Here is a 23202-nt window from a genome sequence, read left to right as displayed (position 1 = left end):
AAATTTATGGTACTTTTGGACACATCTAAGTCTAATTTTTTATACTCAAGTATTTCAGTCTTTTACATTATGAATTTTGGCTTTGGTGGTCATGCTTATAAACTCCCTCCCCATGTCAAAATGATATAAATTCATAGATTTCCTCTGGAATTTCTATGTAAGTTTTTTTTTTTTAAATACTTCTCTTTTTAGCCATTTAGGGTTTATTTTGGTGATGGGTATGAAGTAGGCATCTAATTCCCCCCAAATGCTGTACCAACAACATTTAATAAATAATCCACCTTTACTGCAGATTTAAAGTGTTATCTTTATCATATTATTAACAAAATACCCATATGAATTTCATCTGTTTTGGATTCTCTATTCTTTGCCACTATGAGAACTATGGTTTAATTCTGATCCGTTTTAATGTTTCATAGGGCAAGTCCTCCTTCATGACTCTTGGAGAAAAAATTTCCAAAATTCTTCTGTTAATAAGTATTATCTTATAAATTTTAGAATCACTTTGTCATTTTCTACAAAAATAGAGATACTATCTTCAGTGATTATTCTGAGGAAAAAGGACAATTTTAGTGTTATGTAGTTCCATTCAAAGCATGGCACGTTTCTCCATTTAGTCAAATCTACTTTTATTCCCTTCAGTAGTGTTTTTATAAAGTCTTCAGCCTATTCACATAAACTATGCTTATTTCTATGCTCTTCTAAGTCGTTCCTTTGTGAAGATGTTTTCCTTTTAAACCATCTAGCTGATTAATGCTGTCCAACAGTTATCAGTTTTCATATATATCTTAAGTCAGACCACCTTACTCCTATTAGTACTATATATTTTTATTTTGTTTATCTAAATAAAATTCTACTTTATTCTAGAGGTTTTCACTTGCTTGTTTTTTTTTTTTTTTTAAAGATTTTATTTATTTATTTGACAGAGATAGAGACAGCAGTGAGAGAGGGAACACAAGCAGGGGGAGTGGGAGAGAAAGAAGTAGGCTCATAGCAGAGGACCCTGATGTGGGGCTTGATCCCATAACGCCGGGATCACACCCTGAGCTGAAGGCAGACGCTTAACCGCTGTGCCACCCAGGCGCCCCTCACTTGCTTGTTTTTTATTTTGTTTTTAATAAATGAATTATTGTTTTGAGCTTGGCATACACATGAAGAATACAGCAGAGAATTTTTATATGCTCTAAAAACATATAAAGAAACGAAATTAACAAATCAGAGATATTTTAATAAACATGCAATACTTCCCTATTGCATACCTCCAACTACTCTGTTAATGTTTCATCACCTGTTCTACTATACCTGTTTATTTTTTTAAATCTCAATAATCTCTGTGCCACCTCCACACTGGCCCTGTAAATGCTAGTTTCCATTTAACTACTTGGCCATGGACACACAACCTTCTCTTACTAGCCCACAGCAAAGCTTGGGCAGTCAACTTTCTGATGGCTCAAGTTTTAACAGAAGAGTGTTAGAACACAGAATTACTCAGCTGGCTCACTAGAAAAACTAGTCCAAAGCCCACTGGCCCAAGCCAACCTCTTTACAGGGCTTTCTGCACCACCCCACCCCCCTAGATATCCCCCAGCCAAGACCACCTGCTTAAGCATCACCCCATCTGCCTACCCACCACAGGGCTTATCCTCCCTCCTCCAAAGAGGAGACTGTTAATCATGAGCACTTGTCCAGCTTTACAGCTGCTTGCCTGTCCAACATTAGCACTGCCTGCCCATCTATAGAGCCTGCAGCCTGCACTCCTAGCTCCAAGAATGTGCCTCTTCAGCTGCAAGGCTTGCGGCCTGATCACCCTACTACGAGACCACCCATGAATGAGTTTAGAACACATTTACACTCCTCAGAATTCAAGGTTTTCCAAGTCATAGCCTGTGAAGATTTGTCTCTTCCTTGGATATGCCCTTCAGAAGAGATCATTCTCAGAGAACCTGGCTGGCTCAGTCAGCTAAGCATCTGCCTTCGGCTCAGGTTGTCACCTTGGGGTCCTAAGATCGGTCCCTTGTTACCTCTCACTCTGCCCTTCTTCCTGCTCATGCTCTCTCACTCACTCTCTCAAATAAATAAAGTCTTAAGAAAAAAAAAGAAGAAGAAGAGATCATTCTCTGTTACTCACAGGACTGTGCCCTATCAGAGCTACAGGACAACCACATGAGAACAAAAGAGTATCATACCAGAATAAAATAATCTGTGTGATTTTCTCTCTACCCTCTAATCACATTCACACCCCAAATTCCTCCAACTACTACAACAAGTCTTCATGTCTCTGAACTCTATTTGGAATTTTAACATTCCATTTTTCTTGAATTCCTTCATGTGCTTTGGTATTTCCAAGTGTACGTGAACTCCCTAGGGAACTGTGAACACTACAGAATTCAGTGTAAGTCAGTGTGCATGTTTTTTCTAGGGTCAGGGTATACAGTTTCACTAAGTTCTCAAAAGGGACCTAAAATAGATTAAGTCTTGAATTTCTCTGTACTGTCTATAGCAACAAGCACAGCAATGAACACATTCCAGGGTTCAGTTAAGTATTTGTTGGCTGGCTGTATACAGAAGACCACTTTTAGTTTTCTCACTCTTTTTACATGAAATACTAGTTTTTAAAAAATATGTGAAGGTCCTAACTTCATTCATCCAAAAGACATTTACATTGTGCCTGTCCTATGTGGAAAACACTACACTAGGCTCCAAGGATTTAAAAAAATTACACACATATATTACATATATAATATACATTTATATATAAAAGATCATGTAATTATATATAATAAAATATATATAATAAAAATTATATATATATATATATATAGTATCCACACACAAGGAGCTCAAAGTATAATAGGGGAGACAGAAACATCTAATTATATAATACAACATGGTAAAAAGGCAATACAAAAGATGCTGGGAGTGGGCTCATATGTGGTTGCTGAAATTAGGAGAGTATAAAATGATTGATAGGCAGTAAGATCAGTGGGCAAAGCAACAAACACTGGGAACACACACACACATTTAAGAGCACTTTAACAGAAATGAAGCCCAAGAATGGACAAGGAAGGAATGATGAATAAAACACATGAAAAACAGAAGAGCAACTTCTGAGGGAGGATGAAACCAACAGGGTCAAAAGCAACAGTAAAGTCTGAAAAAGACTACAAAGGACCTAGCAATGAGAGGTTACTGGTAGCCCTGGAAACTCCCCAGTAGCGAACATACAAGTCAGATTATGTTGCAATGAGGAGTCAATAGAAAATAAGTTGTTTGGATAATGGGGCGCCTGGATGGCTCAGTCAGTTACGGGTCTGCTTCTCCCTCTGCCCCCCCCCCGCTCTCTCTCTTAAATAAATAAAATCTTAAAAAAAAAAAAAAAAGATGTTTGGATAAGAAAGGAAGACAGGATAGTAAGTAGAAGGAGTTCAGGATAAAAAGGAATCCTTTTCAAGAGGGGAGGGACCTGAACAGGTTTTCTGGCTAAAGGGAAAGAGTAACTGGAGAGGAAGAGGTTGAAGACTCTGGAAACAGAGGTGACATAAAAGAGCAAAAACCCAGGAATGGTAAAATAGAGTCAAGGGCATGACCGGAGAAGTTGGGATTCAACAGGAAGTGAAACATCCCATTTACTAAAACCGAAGTAAAGACCGTAATGATGGCAAGGGGAAAATAAAGTTGTAGGTAGGGGAGGGGGCAGACAGTTGATGATGGAGATCATTCCCAATAACTAATTTTCTCATTTGTGATTTTTCAGTTATTATGGCAAAGAGCTGGAAAGCAAAGTGACTCTTCAAACTAAATCCAATTTCAATGGTTACAAATAAGAAATAAATGAAATTACACAGTATTAGAGTCAAAACATGGGTTAGAGACAAAGTACGTTCTATGTTATTTCACCAAAGACAGTATAGTTTGTATTTCTGATCAGCCCTAACAACCCAAACACAGTAGGAAAAAAGATCTAGGACGAGAGTTGGCAATGTTTTTCTGTAAAGAACCAGAAAATATTGTTTGGCTTTGCAAACCATATAGTCTCTATTACAACTACTCAATTCTATCACCGTAGCTTCAAAGTGGCCATAGACAGTACATAAACGGGCATATTGTGTTACAATAAAACTTTACTTACCAATGAGTGGATCTGCCCACAGGCCTTAAGTTTGCTGACCCCTGTTCTCTAGACTGAGAACATTGGAAAGGAAATGAGGTGGTAGAAAGAAGAGTAAATTAGGAGAGAATGAAATAAGAAAGCAGACACAGGGGGTGCCTGGGTGGTTCGGTCAGTTAAGCGTCTGCCTTTGGCTGGGGTCAGGATCCCGGCTCGGGTCATGATCCCGGGGTCCTGGGAGAGAGCCCCTGCTCAGCTAGGAGCCAGTTTCTCCCTCTCCCTGCTTGTGCTCTCTCTCTCTCTCTCTCAAATAAATGAATAAAATCTAGAAAGAAAGAAAAAAGAGAAAAAAGAAAGAGAGGGGGAGGGAGGAGAAAAGAAAGGAATAAGGAAAGGGAAAAGAAAAGAAAAAGAGGAAAGGGAAAAGAAAAAGGAATGAAAGAAAAGCCACAGAACTAAAATGTAGTTGAGTTGGGGTATTAAATCAAAGAGCAAAATATGAATAAAGGAGCAACAGAAAAAGCAGAAAGAGAGTGAAGGAGAAAAGCAGATGACAAACACTGGAAAGAGAAAGGAAACCAAGTAAAAAGTAAGTAGAGATAATATACGCAGAGACAAAAGCAGCTGAATGCCCTAAAAAATAGGTGTCAAAATGAAGCTGGGAAAATGAGAGCATCCCAGCTCTTTCTGCAATGGAATTCAGATAAAGGACAAAACACACACTAATTTTCCCGTGATGATCTGATGGTTTAATTATGGGTGTGCAAAAGGAACCCACAGCTTACAAAATGTAATTACTTTCCATTTTGCCCACATTATCAGTCTGGTAACATATATAGCATTCAAGAGATCAAATGAAACTTATTCACCATATCATAAAAAGAGATCAATTATTTCTAGGCCTCTTATTCACTTGCATGTGCGTATAAATATCACAACTTTTAAAACATATTAAAACAAAAAAGGAAAACTTATTAAATCAATAAAGTCAGCAATAAGAAGTTAAAAGCCACACTAACCTAACTTTTAAAAGTCTCCCCAAAAATAAAGCCAAAGATTTAAAAAAGAAAAGAATCTTGAGGAATGACGAAAAAGAAAAACAAAGCTGGAGGCATCCCGTTGCCTGATTTCAAGCTATATTACAAAGCTGTGATCACCAAGACAGCATGGTATTGGCACAAAAACAGACACACAGACCAATGGAACAGAAAAGAGACTCCAGAAATGGACCCTCAACTCTATGGTAAACTAATCTTTGACAAATCAGGAAAAAATATCCAATAGAAAAAAGATAATCTCTTCAGTAAGTGGTGCTGGGAAAACTGGGCAGCTACATATAGAATGAAACTGGACCATTTNNCTACACCATACACAAAGATAAGCTCAAAATGGATGAAAGACCTCAATGTGTAACAGGAATCTACCAAAATCCTAGAAGAGAACATAGGCAGTAACCTCTTCAACATCGGCCACATAATTTCTTTCAAGACACGTCTCCAAAGGCAAGGGAAACAAGAGCAAAAATGAACTTCTGGGACTTCATCAAGATAAAAAGCTTCTGCACAGCAAAGGAAACAGTCAACAAAACTAAGAGGCAATCCACGGAGTAGGAGAAGATACTCGCAAATGACATTATAGATAAAGAGCTGATATCCAAGATCTATGAAGAAGTTCTCAAACTCAACACTCAAAAAACAAATAACCCAATCAAAAAATGGGCAGAAGACATGAACAGGCATTTCTCCAAAGAAAACATATAAATGGCTAAAAGACACATGAAAAAATGCTCCACATCACCAGCCATCAGGGAAATACAAATCAAAACCACAAAATACCACCTTACACCAGTTAGTATGGGAAAAATTAACAAAACAGGAAACAACAAATGTTAGCGAGGATGTGGAGAAAGGGGAACCCTCTTACACTGTTGGTGGGAATGCAAGCTGGTACAGCCACTCTGGAAAACAGTATGGAGGTTCTTCAAGATATTAGGAATAGAGCTATCCTATGACCCAGCAATTGCACTACTAGGTATTTACCTTAAAGATACACATGTAGTGATAAGAAAGGGCACATGCACCCCAAAGTTCATAGCAGCAATGTCTACAATAGCCAAACTGTGAAAGGAGCCGAGATGCTCTTCAACAGATGAATGGATAAAGATGTGATACATATATACAATGGAATATTATTCAGCCATCAGAACGATGAACGCCCACCATATGCATCGACATGGATGGAACTAGAGGGGATTATGCTAAGTGAAGTAAGTCAGGCAGCGAAAGACAATTATATGGTTTTGTTCCTATGTGGAACATAAGCAATAGCATGGTTAGGACCATACGCGAAGGGAGGGAAATCTGAAGGGGGAGAAATCATAGGGGGAGATGAACGATGAGAGACTATGGACCCCGGGAAACAAACTGAGGGTTTCAGCATGGAGTGGGTACAGGTAGGGCACATGCTGTGATGAGCACTGGGTGTTATACGTAACTAATGAATCCCTTGAACACTACATCAAAAACTAATGATGTATTATACAGTGGCTAACTGAACATAATTAAAAAGAATCTTGAATAATATAATAATTTGCATATCTATATTGTACAGGAATTTTGTTTACTTTTGGCTTTACTTGTGGGGAAATCCTTTAAGGTAAATGCAGACTTATTCTGACACAGCAAAAACAAATCAGACCACATAATTTATGTCACAATAGTACAATGTTTAAGAACATGATTGGGGGGGGGTGTCTGGGTGGCTCAGTTGTTAAGACTCTGCCTTTTGCTCACTCAGGTCATGCATGATCCCACGGTTTTGGGATGGAGTCCTGCATCGGGCTCCCTGCTCATCTGGAAGCCTGCCTCTCCCACTCCCCCTGCTAGTGTTCCCTCTCTTGCTGTCTCTGTCAAAAAAATAAATAAAAACTAAAACAAACAAACAAACATGATTTGGGGGTTAGAGGGCCCTGGGCTGTGTCCTCACTTTACCAAGCTACTGAATTGTGTATTAATTTTTGTAATTAATGAACCATAACAATTATAATTACTCTAAAAAAGTTCTCTCTATATTATCTCCAAAATAATACTTATAGAGGGCAACTTCTGCCAGGACAGTATTAAAAACCTGGCTTAAGAGACCTGAAATCCTAGGGGCACCTGGGTGGCGCAGTTGTTAAGCGTCTGCCTTCAGCTCAGGGCGTGATCCCAGCATTCTGGGATCCAGCCCCACATCAGGCTTCTCCGCTGGGAGCCTGCTTCTCCCTCTCCCACTCCCCCTGCTTGTGCTCCCTCTCTCGCTGGCTGTCTCTGTCAAATAAAAAAATAAAATCTTTAAAAAAAATTTAAAAATAAAAAAATAAAAAAAGAGAGACCTGAAATCCTAAACACATGACTTAATACTATTTTCAGAATACTATGCACTGGACACAATTGGATAATTCACTAAACCACTACAGTCTTTAAATAAAATACCTGAAATTACTCCACTATGGGATGTCCTCAGCAAGAAAACTATATTTTTATGTATATAGCAAAATACATCCAGCCCATTATGAGTGTACTGAACACTGTCAAAGCTGTCACTCTGATCTGTATGTTCTTGGCTTTCTACAATGAACACAGATTACCTGAGAAATAAAGACATAGTAAAATAATAAACAGAATAAAAAATTTAAACACAATATTTCTGAAGAGGATTACAAAGAATGGGATACCACAGATATTTCCAAGTAATATTTACCTTTACAAATCTGGGAAATGTCAACTCACTTTAAGAATGAAAAACAAAGTCTATTATGAATGGCTGTTAGCTAAACGGCCTGGTATCCAACAGAGTAAGGAACATTTTGCTGTTGTGTTGTAACCAATACTTTTTCTAGAGTGCTATGTACTAAATTCAACTGAAATTGTATTTTCCCTTTCAGCTTATTATCCGAGGTCAATTTTAAAATTTAAAACAGTAAAATACTTCAACAGTATAAGCATAAATTTTGTGGTCCTAAGCATAAACAATATCAACTCCAAAGGCAGCACCTAAAAAAAGACTTGTTTCCTTGTATGGGCCATTGAAGGACTCTTACACAAAGAGTTGTGAATCAGAGACACAGACATTTGAGATGGTACAAAAACAGAACACAGTACCTTCTTTACAGCAAAGCGGTTAAACGTACCTAACACTGCTAGCTAGCTTCTGAAGAAAACAAGCTAACTATAGGTGAGAACCTTGTTAAGGGTCCAAGAGAAAGGCTTTAACTTTCCGGTGACTTGTATTTCTAAATAATGATGTAGAAAAAGGAACACAGCAACAGAAACAGCTGTTGGTATAGACTAATGAAAATAAAAAACTGGTGAGTTAAAATTCGCAAGAGACTTGACTGTAGAATTTGACCAGAAAAAAATCAATTTAAGAATTTAAGTTCGAAATTGCCCAGAAGAGCCTTTCAACATGTTATGAACACTCAACACTGCAGAGTATGCTCTCCAAACAAGTAACAGCAATTCCCATATTTCCCTCCTCAGTAGACATCTGAAACAGACTAAATTTTAATATATCACGCCTTTTATATTTTCAAAACATAGGCCCATATTCTGAATTTTTAAAAAAATATGCATGTTCTACTTCTTTACCTTTTTCATCTTCATTAGACAACCGTTTTTCCAGCCACAGCTCTCTGCCTTTCTCCCTTAGACCTGTGCTTTATTTTCAGGTCACAAAACTAAAACATTTATAGAACTATAAGCATAATAAAACCAGATAAGCATCATTTATAAGCATTTTAAAACTAAAAATTTATAAACTAAAGGACTGTAAGCCAAATAGGACAAGAAATTTCAGTTGAGTATAATCTATAGCATTCTTGACCACGAAACTGTAGAAAATCCTTTATAAACTTTTTTAATAGAACACAAACTCTCATTATTTATCCTACTAGAAGTACCAAGGACTCCTCCTCTGAAGTTTTAAATATTTTCCAACAAAACTGCATTAAAATGCCCATCTGTCTTAATCAGGTTGTTCTAAAAAAAAACCCCATTTCTTTAAAAAAAAAAAAAAGTGTATAATCGGTGTAGAGAGTCTTTGTTTAAATAAATCTTATAAAACATGAAGCATATTTAGGAAATCAAAATTCACCTCTTCTTGCGTAACTGGAGTCCATATCTTTAAACTGTACCACAACAAAATCTGAACACTTGAACAAAATACTCTCCATTATTTCTTCACGTTTTGGCCCCGAACTGGATTCCATACTTTTCTCATGTGCCGCATCAAGTACCAAATCACACTAAAACGAGAAGCATGAGTAAATATTCAAAATATTTATAAAATAAGACAGGGACTCTTTAGCACATCAAGGTACTATTTCTTACATGTCTTTGACAAAAATAACCTATCTCAAAAGAACCTTATAATCATACCTTTTTCTCAGAAATATAGCCTATTATCTATTTCATCATTCAAAAATCCTCTTATCTAAACTGGTCCTTGCTACCATAGTCTGTTTTAAGTACATTAATGGTGATAAAGAAGAAAATAATGAAACCACTCAATCCCTCTTCTATCCCCCAATGCTTGAAAAGATCAAGATATTTCGGGGCGCCTGGGTGGCACAGCGGTTAAGCGTCTGCCTTCGGCTCAGGGCGTGATCCCAGCGTTCTGGGATCGAGCCCCACATCAGGCTCCTCCGCTATGAGCCTGCTTCTTCCTCTCCCACTCCCCCTGCTTGTGTTCCCTCTCTCGCTGGCTGTCTCTATCTCTGTCAAATAAATAAATAAAATCTTAAAAAAAAAAAAAAAAGAAAAAGAAAAAAAAGAAAAGATCAAGATATTTTAATAAGCACACAGAGCAAGTTTAATGATACAAACCAGTCTATAAAATAATCAGTATTTGAAACTGAAGAGCAAAATCAGTCAAAGTGGTTTTAAAAAGTGCTTTAACGAACATGAAAAATGTGACAAACATGCCCACCTCACAACTATAAATTGCTAAATCAGACACTATTAGTGTCAGGAAGCCACACAAATATATAGTAGTTGATGATTCATGGGGTTTTACATTTAACAAAAAGGAAAAGAGTAAAAATTACCTTAGGACTGTATGTTTTAAAAACTCCTTCATATATACCTCCGTTTTTCACTTGTACTTCACATTTGGATCCCTAAAAACATACAATTAATTATCAAAGAAACAGTGTGCTACCCAGTCAGGAGGGATAATTGTTTTCATTTTACTTTTTACATAGCTCACCAGGCTTCATTCAGCATTCACTGACAGAACAATAAAAAATTCTAAAACATTAACAATACAATGAATTCTCAAAATTTCTCAGGAAGCCCTGCTCAGAGTTTGCAGTATGAATTTAAATACTGAAGTTAAATATTTCTGACTCTGGTTTTATTACGTGACAAAATAATGCACTAAAGACAATAAACTACTACTACTATCTTATACATAGCAGGGTTGACAAGAATTCTTTTATAGTGAGTCGCAATAGTTTGGATGGAGTTCTAATCTATTTTTTTCTAAATAACCTGATTAAATGTGACCTAAGAATTGTTACTTTGAGAATCTTTCATCTACATTTTAACATCGTGAAATTACTTTACGGCACTCCCAAGGCAGTTTCTCCCCAATAATCCGGTAACTTACAACAACTGATGTAAGTATATGAACCATCCTCATATTTGCATAGATTCCATCAAAAGAAATCTGAAATAGTAAGAAAAAAACATTATTAGCAATCAGTATTTATCCTCTTACATATTTAGGTTAAGATTTATTTTGTTACAAAACGTTTAGTTAAGTTTATAATACCTTACATGCATTAAAGAAAGACTTGGTTTACTTCGATCTTTTGTTTCCTTAGAGAATAGAAGCTTAAGTTTTCAACAGTGAAAACAGACCATCTAACAATGTTTTGACTACATGTGATACAAAAAGCAAAAGTGAACTTCCACACATGAGGAATGACAAAACCACAGAAACAGAGAACAGACCAAAGGTCGGGGAGCAGAAAGAGGAGGGATCACTACAAAGTAGCATGAGTGATTTTTCAAGGTGAGAGAACAGTCCCATTATCTTGACTGTGGCGGTGGTTACACAACTGTATGCATCAGAACTCAAAGACCTGTATACTAAATAGGGTTAAGTACACAAATAAATAAATGGGGTGGAGGAGTGTGCACCTTTGTCAAAGACCCTTGACTATCTTCTCTTAGCATATACGAATCAATGACAGTGCTCTTAGGTCTCATCAACCATACCACTCCTTATTACATACTACATAAGCATGTCTCCTCCAGATTCGAAATAAGAATATCTGTCCAGTGATTGCAAAGTCTGAAAGATCAATGACACTTTCTCATTTATTTTTTCCATCACATGGAACTGTCCTTCATGCCCAGTTTAATTTTATTGATAAAGTTCTAAAATTTAAAACAAGAAGGCCCTTTCCAAGGGAGAAAAATGGAAGGACTTAAAAGAGGGCATTAATTCAAAATCAAAACCCCAAAGAACTCTGCAAGCTCCAGTGCTGGTGTTCCACTTTCTTTTTTGGGTGTTGTTCATTTAGATTTGCCTTTAGCCATTTACAAAACAACAAAAGACTTATTACTTTGCATGAAAAATACTATTTACAGATGATTTTACATTTTATATGTAGAATCATCTCAAAAAACATCACATATAGCTAATAATTTTAAACCAAACAGTACTGAGGTATAAAAATTATATAAGATATAAAACCCAAGAAAAAGGATTTCTTTTCACCTTGGTTTTGGTCTATGGTTCAGAAATAACATTTTAGTTACCAATTCTTCCAAACAAGTGACATTAAAATTACTCACCGTGGATTGAGGCAGTCCTTTGCTGTTTCGACCTCTGAAAAAATTAAACGTCTATTAAGTTCAACAGGCTAAATGAGCTAAAAAAAATTTCAAATTTGAAGTATCTTATAATTCCATTCAAATAAAGCATAGGCAATCTGTGGGGAGGGCTCATCTAATATGAAGTATAAAGGCTACCTAAGAATTGGTTCTCTCTGTGCTTTGTTGGCTCGGAGGCCCAGAATAGGTATGGATCATGGGAGGGAGGAAGGAGGAAAGAATGTGAACATGATCAAAGTAAAATAAACAAAGTAAAAATAAAAATAGCTTACTGGAAAAAATAACCAATACTAAACATAATAATCTTTACTCCCAAAGTAACCTATCGCTCTGTTACAGAAAGCTACTTAGGAATAAAACATAAATTCTACTCCTGATTTAACTGTCATATTATTGACTGACATCAAAGTCACCTCCCATGTTTTTCCCTTGCCTCTAAAAATAGGCACTATGTTTACAACTGCAGAAAAACATTTGAAAATAAGTTAAATCATTCAAAGCACTTTCATTTCTAAGTACCTCTGTCAGGATCTATATAGCAAGTACCTTTCCCTGCCAATCCCTTACCTCTGAAACAATGCAGTACACCAAAGTCAGCCATCAAGTTATTTCCAGAAAGGCAGACTCAAGTGAATTTAGTTATAGAGCATAATACAACCTAAGGCTTATTCCACTGGAATAGATTAGGCCCCTTATGAAATGATGAAACATTAATAACATAAAATGCTATATTCCTCATAAACATTAATTACTCCAGAATAACAGGACTGGAATCTCTCTCTTTTTTAGAGAGAGAGAAAGTGTGAGCAGGGGAGGGGCAGAGGGAGAGGGAGAGAATCTTAAGTGGGCTCCACACTCAGCATGGAGCCGGACACAGAGCTGGATCTCATGACCCTGAGGATCATGACCTGAGCAGAAATCAAGAGTCAACGCTTAATCGACTGAGCCACTCAGGCGCCCCTGAAATCTCATTTTAATAAAATAATCAAAATACTCAAGTCACAAATTCAAAGAGAAGCACAATTCAGGTCCAAAACGTCTCCTAGTATGAATGGTGCCAATTCCCAGTAAAATAGCACTGATCTTAGAACCTCAAGGACAGGGCTGGTTTGCCCTCCAACTCAAGTCACTCACTCTCACCTAGAAAATAACATCTTAGACCAAAGCACCTCTGAAAAGTCCTTCCATTTCTAACATTCTGATTCTGTAACTGTTTGCCTCACACACAGCACAGAGAAATTCCTGAAGTCCACGGAAGAGGACTAATAATACCATTTATAATACTACACACCAGATACCATGGTAAGCACTATGTCAAATCTCTCATCCCTAACTTTACAGGTGAAGAAACTGAACCTTAAATATCTTGACCAAAATCATCTGGCTAATGAGCAGCAGAGTTGGTTGGTATTTTAACCAGGTGATCCAAAGTCTAGGCTTTTCATTTCTAGGTTATATTCTGCCTCTCTGAAATTGCATCACAAGGAATAAACTAACTTCACAATTAAACCTAACCAAAATTTAACATTTTTTTCAAACATCATTTGAATTTATTGGGTTTTTCTAATTATTTGTAGTCCGTAACCAAAGGCTACCAGATGGCTAAAAATCATGCTTAGAATTATCTTAGTGGTTGCTGAGATGCCACAGTTAAGACTTAAACCATTGCTACCAATTAAGTACCTTTAAATTCATGTGGCATCCCCACAAAGCTATTTAAAAGAATTTACAGACCCTTTATAGAAGTCACACTATTTTTTTTATTGATTATACAATTACATCATTGACTAATAAAGAACAATTGTTTTGACAATCCAGTTTACTTAGAACAAATCATTCAACAAAGAAAATAATAAAAGACTCACAGCGATATAAAGTGGTACAGAGCGTAGAAACAACAGACTTCACTGACCAAACCAGGGAGTTGAATAACCAAGGAGAACGTTAGCATATCATAGTAGCGTTTTCTGAAGCTTATGCTACAAGTCCATTTCTTTTTTAATTCTGGATTCCACTTAGATTATGCTTTACTTTTAATTTTTTCAGAACAAAGCATCTTGATGTTTCTTATAGTAACAACTGAATTTCAAAGAAGCTAAGATCAGGGGCACCTGGGTGGCACAGTCAATTAAGTGTCTGCCTTCGCCTAAGGTCATGATCCCAGGATCCTGGGATCAGGCCCTGCATTGGGCTCCCTGCTGAGCAGACAGCCTGTTTCTCCCTCTCCCACTCCCCATTTGTGCTGGCTCTCTGTCAAATAAATAAAATCTAAAAAAAAAAAAAAAGCCAAGATCATACTCTAGTCCTAAATATACTTGATTAGATCGATCAGATTTAACAAAACAACCATATCCAGGATTCTATGCTTTCAATTGTTACTGAATAGGAAGTTAAGGTGTGATTCAAAATGCCAAATTAATATAAAGAAAATTTTAAAATAATAGCTTATATTGCTTCAGAGTAACACAGGAGGGAGGAAACAGTTGGAGTATGAATAAGACTGGCATGAGTTGCTAACCCCTGAAATTAGATGACAGGTGTGTAGGGGTTCAATATATCATTCTGCCTGCTTTTTACAATTAAGTTAAAAAAAAAAAAGTAGTTTCTGATACGATGCAATTGGAGCCCAGATTTAATCAAGATCTACTAGTTTACAGGAAACACTGTGTGGAAGAACTGATACCATGAGGTTACGAATCAGTTAAACCCAGAATGTGGTAAATTTGACATAACAAATGACAGCTTCTTCAACAAATAAATGGCAGAAGAAAAAAAGTGCAGAGGGAGGGAAAATTATAAATTTAAAGACACACATAAATCAAAAGCAAAGTGTGGCTTCTCAATTTCAAAACTTACTACAAAGTTACAGTAATCAAAATAGTGTGGTACTGGCATAAGGCCATAAAATCAAATGGAATAGAGAGTCCAGAATTAACCCCTCACATATATGCTGAACCCTTACACCTTATATACAAAAACTAACTCAAAATGGGTCAAAATGCAAATTTAGGAGCTAAAACTACGAAACTCTTAAAACATAGGGGACAAGTCTTCATGACTTTGAATCTGGCAATGATTTCTTAACTGTGACACCAAAGTGCATAGATAACATTAAAAAAAAAACAGTAAAAAGGACTTCATCAAAATTAAAAACTTCTGTATAAAAGATTATCAGAGTTATCAGAGAAAAGACAACACTTCTAGAATGAAAGAAGATATGTGCACTTCATATATCTGATAAGGGGTTCATTTCAGAATAAACACCTATAACTCAGTAACAAAGAACACACAACCCAATTCAAAATGGACAAAAGACTTGAAGAATATTCCTCCAAGGAAGTCATACAATTAGCCAATAAGCACATGAAAAGATGGTCAACATCACCAGCCATCAGGAAAAATATCAAAACCACAATGAGCTACCACTTCACCCCCACTACAACAGCTATTACCAAAAAGACAAAAAAATAACAAGTGTTGGCAAAAAAAATTGGAAACTTTTTTTCCAATTAGAAAAACTGGAACCCTTGTGCACTACCTGTGGGAATGTAAAATGGTGTAGCTACCGTGGAAGATAGTATGGCAGTTCCTCAAAAAATTAAACAGAATTACCATATGATCCAGCAATTATCACTGAAAGCAGGGATCTGGGGACGACTGGACCGCTTAGTGTCTGACTTCGGCTCAGGTCATGATCCCGGGGTCCTGGGATCAAGTCCTGCATTGGGCTCTGCTCAGCGGGGAGTCTGCTTCTCCTTCTCCCTCTGCCCCTCCCCCCGTTTGTGCTTTCTTCTTCACTCGCTCTCTCAAATAAAATCTTAAAAAAAAAAAAAAACTGTGATTTATTAACTTCTACTTTGTTGTCCAAAATGTCTTTAATTTCTTAAAATAAAAAAATTCAATCCTACACAGCCTTCAAATTCAAATGCCACCTTTTCAAGAAGCCTTCCTTGGATTACACCATCCCAATCAAATACACAGTGCTCTCTTCAACTCTCCAGACTGGAATTTGACATAACCAGATTTGTATTATAGTTATTGGTGACCTATCATATGCCCACTACTCAGGGCCATCACCTGACCAAATGGTGCAAATCAGAAAATGATGCCTCCTCCAGAGAGTAAAAACCCCACACTAGAGAAAACAGTGTGATCAGCAGCCAGTGCTTTTGTGAAAATCAGAAGAGGTACCAGAAATGGAGGTAGCTCCAAAGGCCCACGGTGTGGCCAAAGAAACTCGTGGATTTCAACATCCATTCATGTCCTTGGCCCAAAGCTCCTGGACTACAAAGACTGGTAGACAGAATCTTATACAACTTTGCACCATCTACCAAAATCAGCACAGAGAAACCATAGCTCACAGAGAAACCATAGCCCCCATGAACCATTACTTCTAAAACAAATTTGATAGCTTATTACTTTTTTCATGGCAGTTTAATGTACACAAAATTGAAAAATGTCATCAAAGTGTCCTCATTCTTAATTATTTTTAAGCTTTACAATGGAACTGAGATGGATCCAAATTTTGAAAAATCAAGGTATTTTACTAATGTAAATCTGATGACTAATGTAAATCTGATTTTACTAATGTAAATCTGATGACAATATAAGCAAGTTTCACAAAGTCAGGAACTTTGTATTGATTGTTGAATCAAAAGCACCTAGCATAGGGGCGCCTGGGTAGCGCAGTCGTTAAGCGTCTGCCTTCGGCTCAGGGCGTGATCCCGGCGTTCCGGGATCGAGCCCCACATCGGGCTCCTCGGCTGGGAGCCTGCTTCTTCCTCTCCCACTCCCCCTGCTTGTGTTCCCTCTCTCGCTGGCTGTCTCTCTGTCAAATAAATAAATAAATCTTTAAAAAAACAAAAAAACAAAAAAACAAAAGCACCTAGCATAAAATAATGAAGGGGTAAATGGTAGATTATAAAACAGACTTGACATACCACCTTGTGACTCTTTTAAGAATCTTGATTAGAATTATAAAAAAATAAAACGATGAGACACTTGAGTTGGAGGTTCTTACTTGGGCCATATCAAGGCAAGAAAAAAATAAAAGGCACCATGATTAGACAGAAAAAAGGAAAACCATCTTTCATAATAAAGACAACATGATCATTTATGCAAAAAATCCTAAGAGAATCTGCAAAAAAGCTACTAGAAATAAGAGCTTAAATTAGCAAAGCCAACTCAAAATGGATCAATGACCTAATGACAAACGGATTAAATGAAACCTTTAAAAGAAAATAGGAGAGAAAATCTTTATAACCTTTGGTTAGAAGATTTCAAATAGGACAAAAATGCAAATCATAAAAGCAAAAAACTGACAAATTAGGCTTCATCAAAGTTTTAAGTATTCTGTCCTTTGAAAGACTTAAGAAAATTAAGTCAACCCACAGACAAGGAAATATTTGCAAAATATATGTCTGATAATAGACTTATACTCAGAATATACAAGAACTCCTACAACTTAAGAAGAAGATAAATAGCCCAATAAGTGGGCAGAAGACTTACACAGTCATTTAACCAAATTAAGACTTAGTGGGTAAAATTAAAGCCTGATAATACTAATCACTAGGAAGGATGCTAAGCAACTGAAACTCACACACACCAATGGTGGAAAACAAAATCTAGATTTCTTTTCCCGAAGAAGAGTTTGGCATTTTCTTATAAACATACTAGGGTGCCTGGGTGGCTCAGCTGGTGAAGCGTCTGCCTTTGGCCCAGGTCATGATCCCAGGGTCCCCGGACTGAGTTCCGCATTGGGCTCCCTGCCGAGTCATCTGCTTCTCTCTCTGCCCCTCCCCCCGCCCCTCCCCCCTCTTCGTTCTTGTTCTCTTGCAAAAATAAATTAAAATATTTTAAAAATAAACAAAGTTAAACATATTAATAAAACCTAGCAATCCCACTCCTAGGTAATTATTCAAGACCAATGAATGTGAACATTCAAAACTGGTTTATCCACATAGCCAAATACTGAAAATAGTTCAAATGTCTATTACGATAATGAATAAACACACTGGTAGTACACCCTTAACAGAGGGCTACTACGCAGTAATAAAGTAACGAATTACTGATACGTGCTACACACAACATGGATGAATGTCAAAAGCACTGTGCTAAAAGAAAGAAGCCAGATACAAATGATCCCGTTTATATGACATTCTGGAAAGACAAATCTATAAAGAATCAGATCAATGTCTACCATGGGCTAAGGGAGAAGAAAGGCTATTGTAAAAGTACAGAGGGAACTTTACAGGGTGGTATCTTAATTGTGATAGTGACTGAGTGACTATACACATTTGTTAAAACTCAAACAACTTTACACTGAATAGGATGAGTTTACTGCATATGAACTATACCTCCAAAAACCTGCCACTCTCCAAACTAAAGGCAGATCCAAAGAAAAAAGAAACCCCTAACATATATACCTAAAAAGGGTTGAATTTTTTAACAAAAGTAATCTGATGTTAAAAATTCTTATATTGGGGCACCTGCATGGCTCAGACGGTTAAGTGTCTGCCTTTGGCTCCGGTCATGACGCCAGGGTCCTGGGATGGAGCCCCCAGTCGGGCTCCCTGCTCATCGGGGTGTCTGCTTCTCCCTCTCCCTCTGCGGCTCCCCCTGCTTGTGCTACGTCTCTCTCCCTCCCTCCCTCAAACGAATAAAATCTTTTTTTAAAAAATTCATTATATTGCACACTTAAAATAGGTGAATTCTACTGTATGTAAGTTATACTTCAGAGTAAAGCTGATTATTTAAGAGACACACAACTGGGAAAACTTGAATTGGCTGGACATTAATCCTTGAGAATTTTAATTTTTTACATGTAATAATGTTTTTATTTATGTATGTATGTATGTATGTATGTATGTTTTCTTTTAAGTCATCTCTTCCCCCAAAGTGGAGCTTGAACTCCTGGCCCTGAGATTAAGAGTCACACACTCTACTGACTAAGCCAGCCAAGGTGTCGCTACACGTGATAATGTTCTTAAAACTTCCATTCTCTTAGAGATATACTGAAATATTTACAGAAGAAATGACATGTCAGGAATTGCTTTAAAATAATATGGGAACCTACAGTAACCAAGAAAGTATGCTGCCGACATAAGGACAGATAAAAGAACAAAGAAACAGCATTCACAGTCCAGAAATAAATTCTTAGTTATGGTCAAATGATTTTTAAGAAGAGCCAAGACAACTTACTGGGGAAATAATAGTCTTTTCAACAAATAGCGCTGGCACAACTAGATATCCATATGCAAAAGAATGTAGTCGGACCTCTAGCTTATACCATATATAAAAATTCAAAATGGATCAAATACCTAAATGTAAAGGCTAAACTACAAAAACTCTCAGAAGAAAAAAAAATAGGGGTAAATCTTCAAGACCTTGGATTTGACAAGGGATTCTTTGTTTTTGCTTGCTTTTTTTAAAAAAGATTTTATTAATTTGAAAGAGAGAGCCCCAGACAGAGAGAGAGAGCACGTGCATGAACAGGAGGAGGGGAAAAAGCAGACTCCTCCGCTGAACAGGGAGTGACATGGAGCTGGATTCCATCATGACCTAAGTGGAAGGCAGTAGCTTAACCAACTCAGCCACCCAGGCATCCTGGCAATGGATTCTTAGATAGGACTCTAAAACCACAAACAATGAATGAAAATATAAATGGAACTTCATCAAAATCAGGAAATGATTGAGCCCCACGTTGGGCACGGAGACTACTTAAAAAAAAAAAAAAAAAAGGAGTGCTCTTGGGTTGTTTGTATATGTTTTTCCTTATTCAAGTGATGAAGGGAACAGATAAAACGTACATATGAAAATATACATTCTAAACTTTCTGTCCTAGACATAACCTCTCAAGTGTAAGCTGCCTGAAGGCAAGGCTGTATTCATCTTGCTGATTCAATAAATATTTGTGAAATAAAAAGTTAAAAAAAAAAAAAAACCTAGTGTTTGCTTCCTCTGTGCCAGACTTTTACACCTTTAATGAAGTTTGACATAAAATAAGCCCCACTTTGTAAGTGTACACTGTAACTTTTGTCTAAATTAGAGTGTGTGTGTGTGTGTGTGTGTGTGTGCGCGCGTATATGTATGTATATGTACATTACCCTGTGATCCTCACAACCCTGTGACTTTTTTTTTAAAGATCTGGAGAGTGAGAGCGAGAGCATGTAAGTGAGGGGAGGGGCAGAGGGAAAGGGATAGAGAATTTTTTTCAACGATTTTATTTATTTATTTGACAGAGAAAGAGAGCAAGCATAAGCAGGGGGAGCAGCAGAGGGAGAGGAAGAAGCAGGCTCCCCACCGAGCATGGAACCTGATGCAGGGCTCCATCTCCCCACCCTGAGATCATGTCTTAAGCTGAGCTCAACCAACTGAGTCACCCAAGCACCCCTAACCCTATGACTTTTCTTATTAACACTTTACAGATAAGAAAATTGGGGACTGGAGTGGTTAAATAACCATTCTGAGGTCACTGTAAGTGGCTGGCCTGGGATTTGAAACTGAGCTGTCAAAAGGCAGTAGAGTAGACCTCTGGGTTTTGGTATGGTATGCCCTCTGTTTTTAAGCACTGCACTCTGTTTTCATAGTGCTTTTGGTTTCCTGGGTTAGGGAATAGCTGAGATCTCTTCTATAATTTATCCATAGTCCCTTCATATTTCTGGGTTTTTTTTCATGTTTTTGTTTTTGGGGGTTTTTTGCTATTGGTTTATTGATGTCCTTTGCAACAAAAAATTTCTGATTTTTTTTTCCCCAATAAGTAAGCTCTAGGCCCAGTGTGGGCTTGAACTCACGACCCTGAGATCAAGAGTTGTACACTCTACTGACTGAGCCAGCCAGGCAACCCCCAGAACACTCCTGATAACTGAAACACATTTAAAAATCTAGCTAAGAATAAAACTCCTTCCTTTATCAGTTCAAAATTCTAGGGGGAAAGTATGCAATTTCTCTTGGTATTGCCATCCACAATATAATTATAGAACTTTTTATTTCATTTCTTTTACCATTCTGCTCATTCATTACCATCTTTCAACACTGTTATCTATACATGTCATTCGCTAGTTTCTACAACTATTTCAACAGGCCTGAATAACACTTATACAATCAAAATAATATTTCATTGTGGGGCGCCTGGGTGGCACAGCGGTTAAGCGTCTGCCTTTGGCTCAGGGCGTGATCCTGGCGTTGTGGGATCGAGCCCCACATCGGGCTCCTCCACTATGAGCCTGCTTCTTCCTCTCCCACTCCCCCTGCTTGTGTTCCCTCTCTCGCTGGCTGCCTCTATCTCTGTCAAATAAATAAATAAAATCTTAAAAAAAAAAAAACAAAAAAAAAAAACAAAATAATATTTCATTGACCCAGATTTCCAGAACCAGAAATTATTGTCTAGATATAACTAATATTCTTTGGCACAGCAAGAAAGAATACTACATACCTCCAACCCCTTTCCAGCAAAGTTGTAATAATGCTCTTCTCCTCAGGTATTCATATGGCCACTGCTTGTTATTTAGATCTCAATTTAAATGTCCCCTCCTCAGAAAGGCCTGCCTGACCGTATTATCAAAAGTAGTTCCCCGGGGCGCCTGGGTGGCACAGCGGTTAAGCGTCTGCCTTCGGCTCAGGGCGTGATCCCGGCGTTATGGGATCAACCCCACATCAGGCTCCTCCGCTATGAGCCTGCTTCTTCCTCTCCCACTCCCCCTGCTTGTGTTCCCTCTCTCGCTGGCTGTCTATCTCTGTCAAATAAATAAATAAAATCTTTAAAAAAAAAAAAAAAAAGTAGTTCCCCAACATTATAACACCCTGTTTTAGTACTTATTAGTAACTAATATTTAGTGCATAATAGACCTTAATATCTGAAATTCTATTATGTGTTCATCTATTTACTTTCTGTCTCTGTCCACTTCCCACTCCCAGAATATAAATTCCATAAGGGCAAACACTTCTAGAAGCCTCCTTCACCACTGTGTGCCCATGGCTTAACAGAGACTGGCACACAGCAAATATTCTAAATTGTTGAATAAATTAAGTATACAGTACAGTTTATGTGAATTATGACAAGTATCGACTAGTTTAATTTCTTTTTATGGTACAGAAAAATTACAGTTGTCAAGAGAAAGGACAACTAAAACCTAGAAATCTAATTCCAGTTCTTACAGTTAACTCACTTAGGTGAGTCATTTTGTTCTTCCCATTTCAGTTTTTTTATTAGAAAGGGAAATTCTATAACTAGTACTTACTGAATAACTATTTCCTCACTGAAAAGACAAGTAAAGCTAGGTTTTTTTTTTCTTTTTAGCAAACTAAGGTGGACTGGCAACTCTAAATTCACACAAAACAACTGTCAGATTAATCCAGTCATAGAATCATCTAGAATCAATGTTTCAAAACAACTACCACCCCCATAAGAACTAATTTAACTTCTCCGCAAACTGCTAGGATTCAAATTCTGACCCTATCACTTCTAGCTCTGTGACCTTAACCTCGTAACTTCAGCTCTTTGTGTCTCAATCTCAAATTTATAAAATGGTGATAAAAATAGTACCTTCTCAAAAAGAAAAGAAACAAAAACAAAAACCAGTATTTTCACATAAGGTTATAAAAAATTAAATTATATTCATATAGACAGCCCGGCTTAAGAACAACGCCTGACACATTAAATAAATGCTTAATAATTGTTGGCTTAATACAATTATTTCCCTCATACTACAGCACAAACTACAGCTGTAAAAACATATCTCTTTAGGGCACCTGGGTGGCTCAGCCGGTTAAGCATGGGCCTTCAGCTCAGGTCATGATCCCAGGGTCCTGGGACTGAGCCCCACATCAGGCTCCCTGCTCAGCAGGGAGCCTGCTTCTCCCTCTCACTCTGCCACTTGTGTTGCCCATTCTCTCTCTCTCAAATAAATAAAATCTTTAAAAAAAAAAATCTCTTCAAATGAAGTTTTACTTAGAGGAAGGGATAAGGGGCTTGACCATAACATGAAGCCATGCACAATTAGATACAACCTAGACACACCAGAAGCTCCAGAGGACTCAGATAAAAAGGAATTTCAGGGTCCAACTCCAGTGCTACCCAACAGAACTTTTTATAATGATTAAAAAAAGAAAAAAGTTCTATATCTGTGTTGCCCCATACGGTAGCCGGGGGGTACACGTGATAGCTGAACACACAATATGGCTACTGTGACTGAGAACTGAATTTTAATTTTA

The 23202-nt window shown here is 37.3% G+C and overlaps 1 protein-coding gene across 7 annotated transcripts in view; it reads right to left on the bottom strand.

Annotated features, from left to right (window-relative positions):
- Positions 1 to 23202, bottom strand: part of ATXN2 (ataxin 2) — a 104026-nt gene that overhangs the window by 61598 nt on the left and 19226 nt on the right. For all 7 annotated transcript variants that reach the window (XM_040619927.1, XM_040619922.1, XM_040619923.1 and 4 more), the window contains exons 2-5: positions 11953 to 11986; positions 10757 to 10816; positions 10194 to 10265; positions 9242 to 9392 (exon numbers count right to left, since the gene is read on the bottom strand). In XM_040619927.1, the coding sequence (XP_040475861.1) occupies positions 9242 to 9392; positions 10194 to 10265; positions 10757 to 10789 (256 nt within the window). In that variant the 5' untranslated portion in view covers positions 10790 to 10816; positions 11953 to 11986. The remainder of the gene's footprint in view (positions 1 to 9241; positions 9393 to 10193; positions 10266 to 10756; positions 10817 to 11952; positions 11987 to 23202) is intronic.

Source organism: Ursus maritimus, unplaced genomic scaffold (genome assembly GCF_017311325.1).
Source record: "Ursus maritimus isolate PB19 unplaced genomic scaffold, ASM1731132v1 scaffold_33, whole genome shotgun sequence".
Taxonomy (NCBI): Eukaryota; Metazoa; Chordata; class Mammalia; order Carnivora; family Ursidae; genus Ursus; species Ursus maritimus.
The sequence above is the reverse complement of the archived record's forward strand: the minus strand, read 5'-3'. Positions and strand labels throughout refer to the sequence as shown.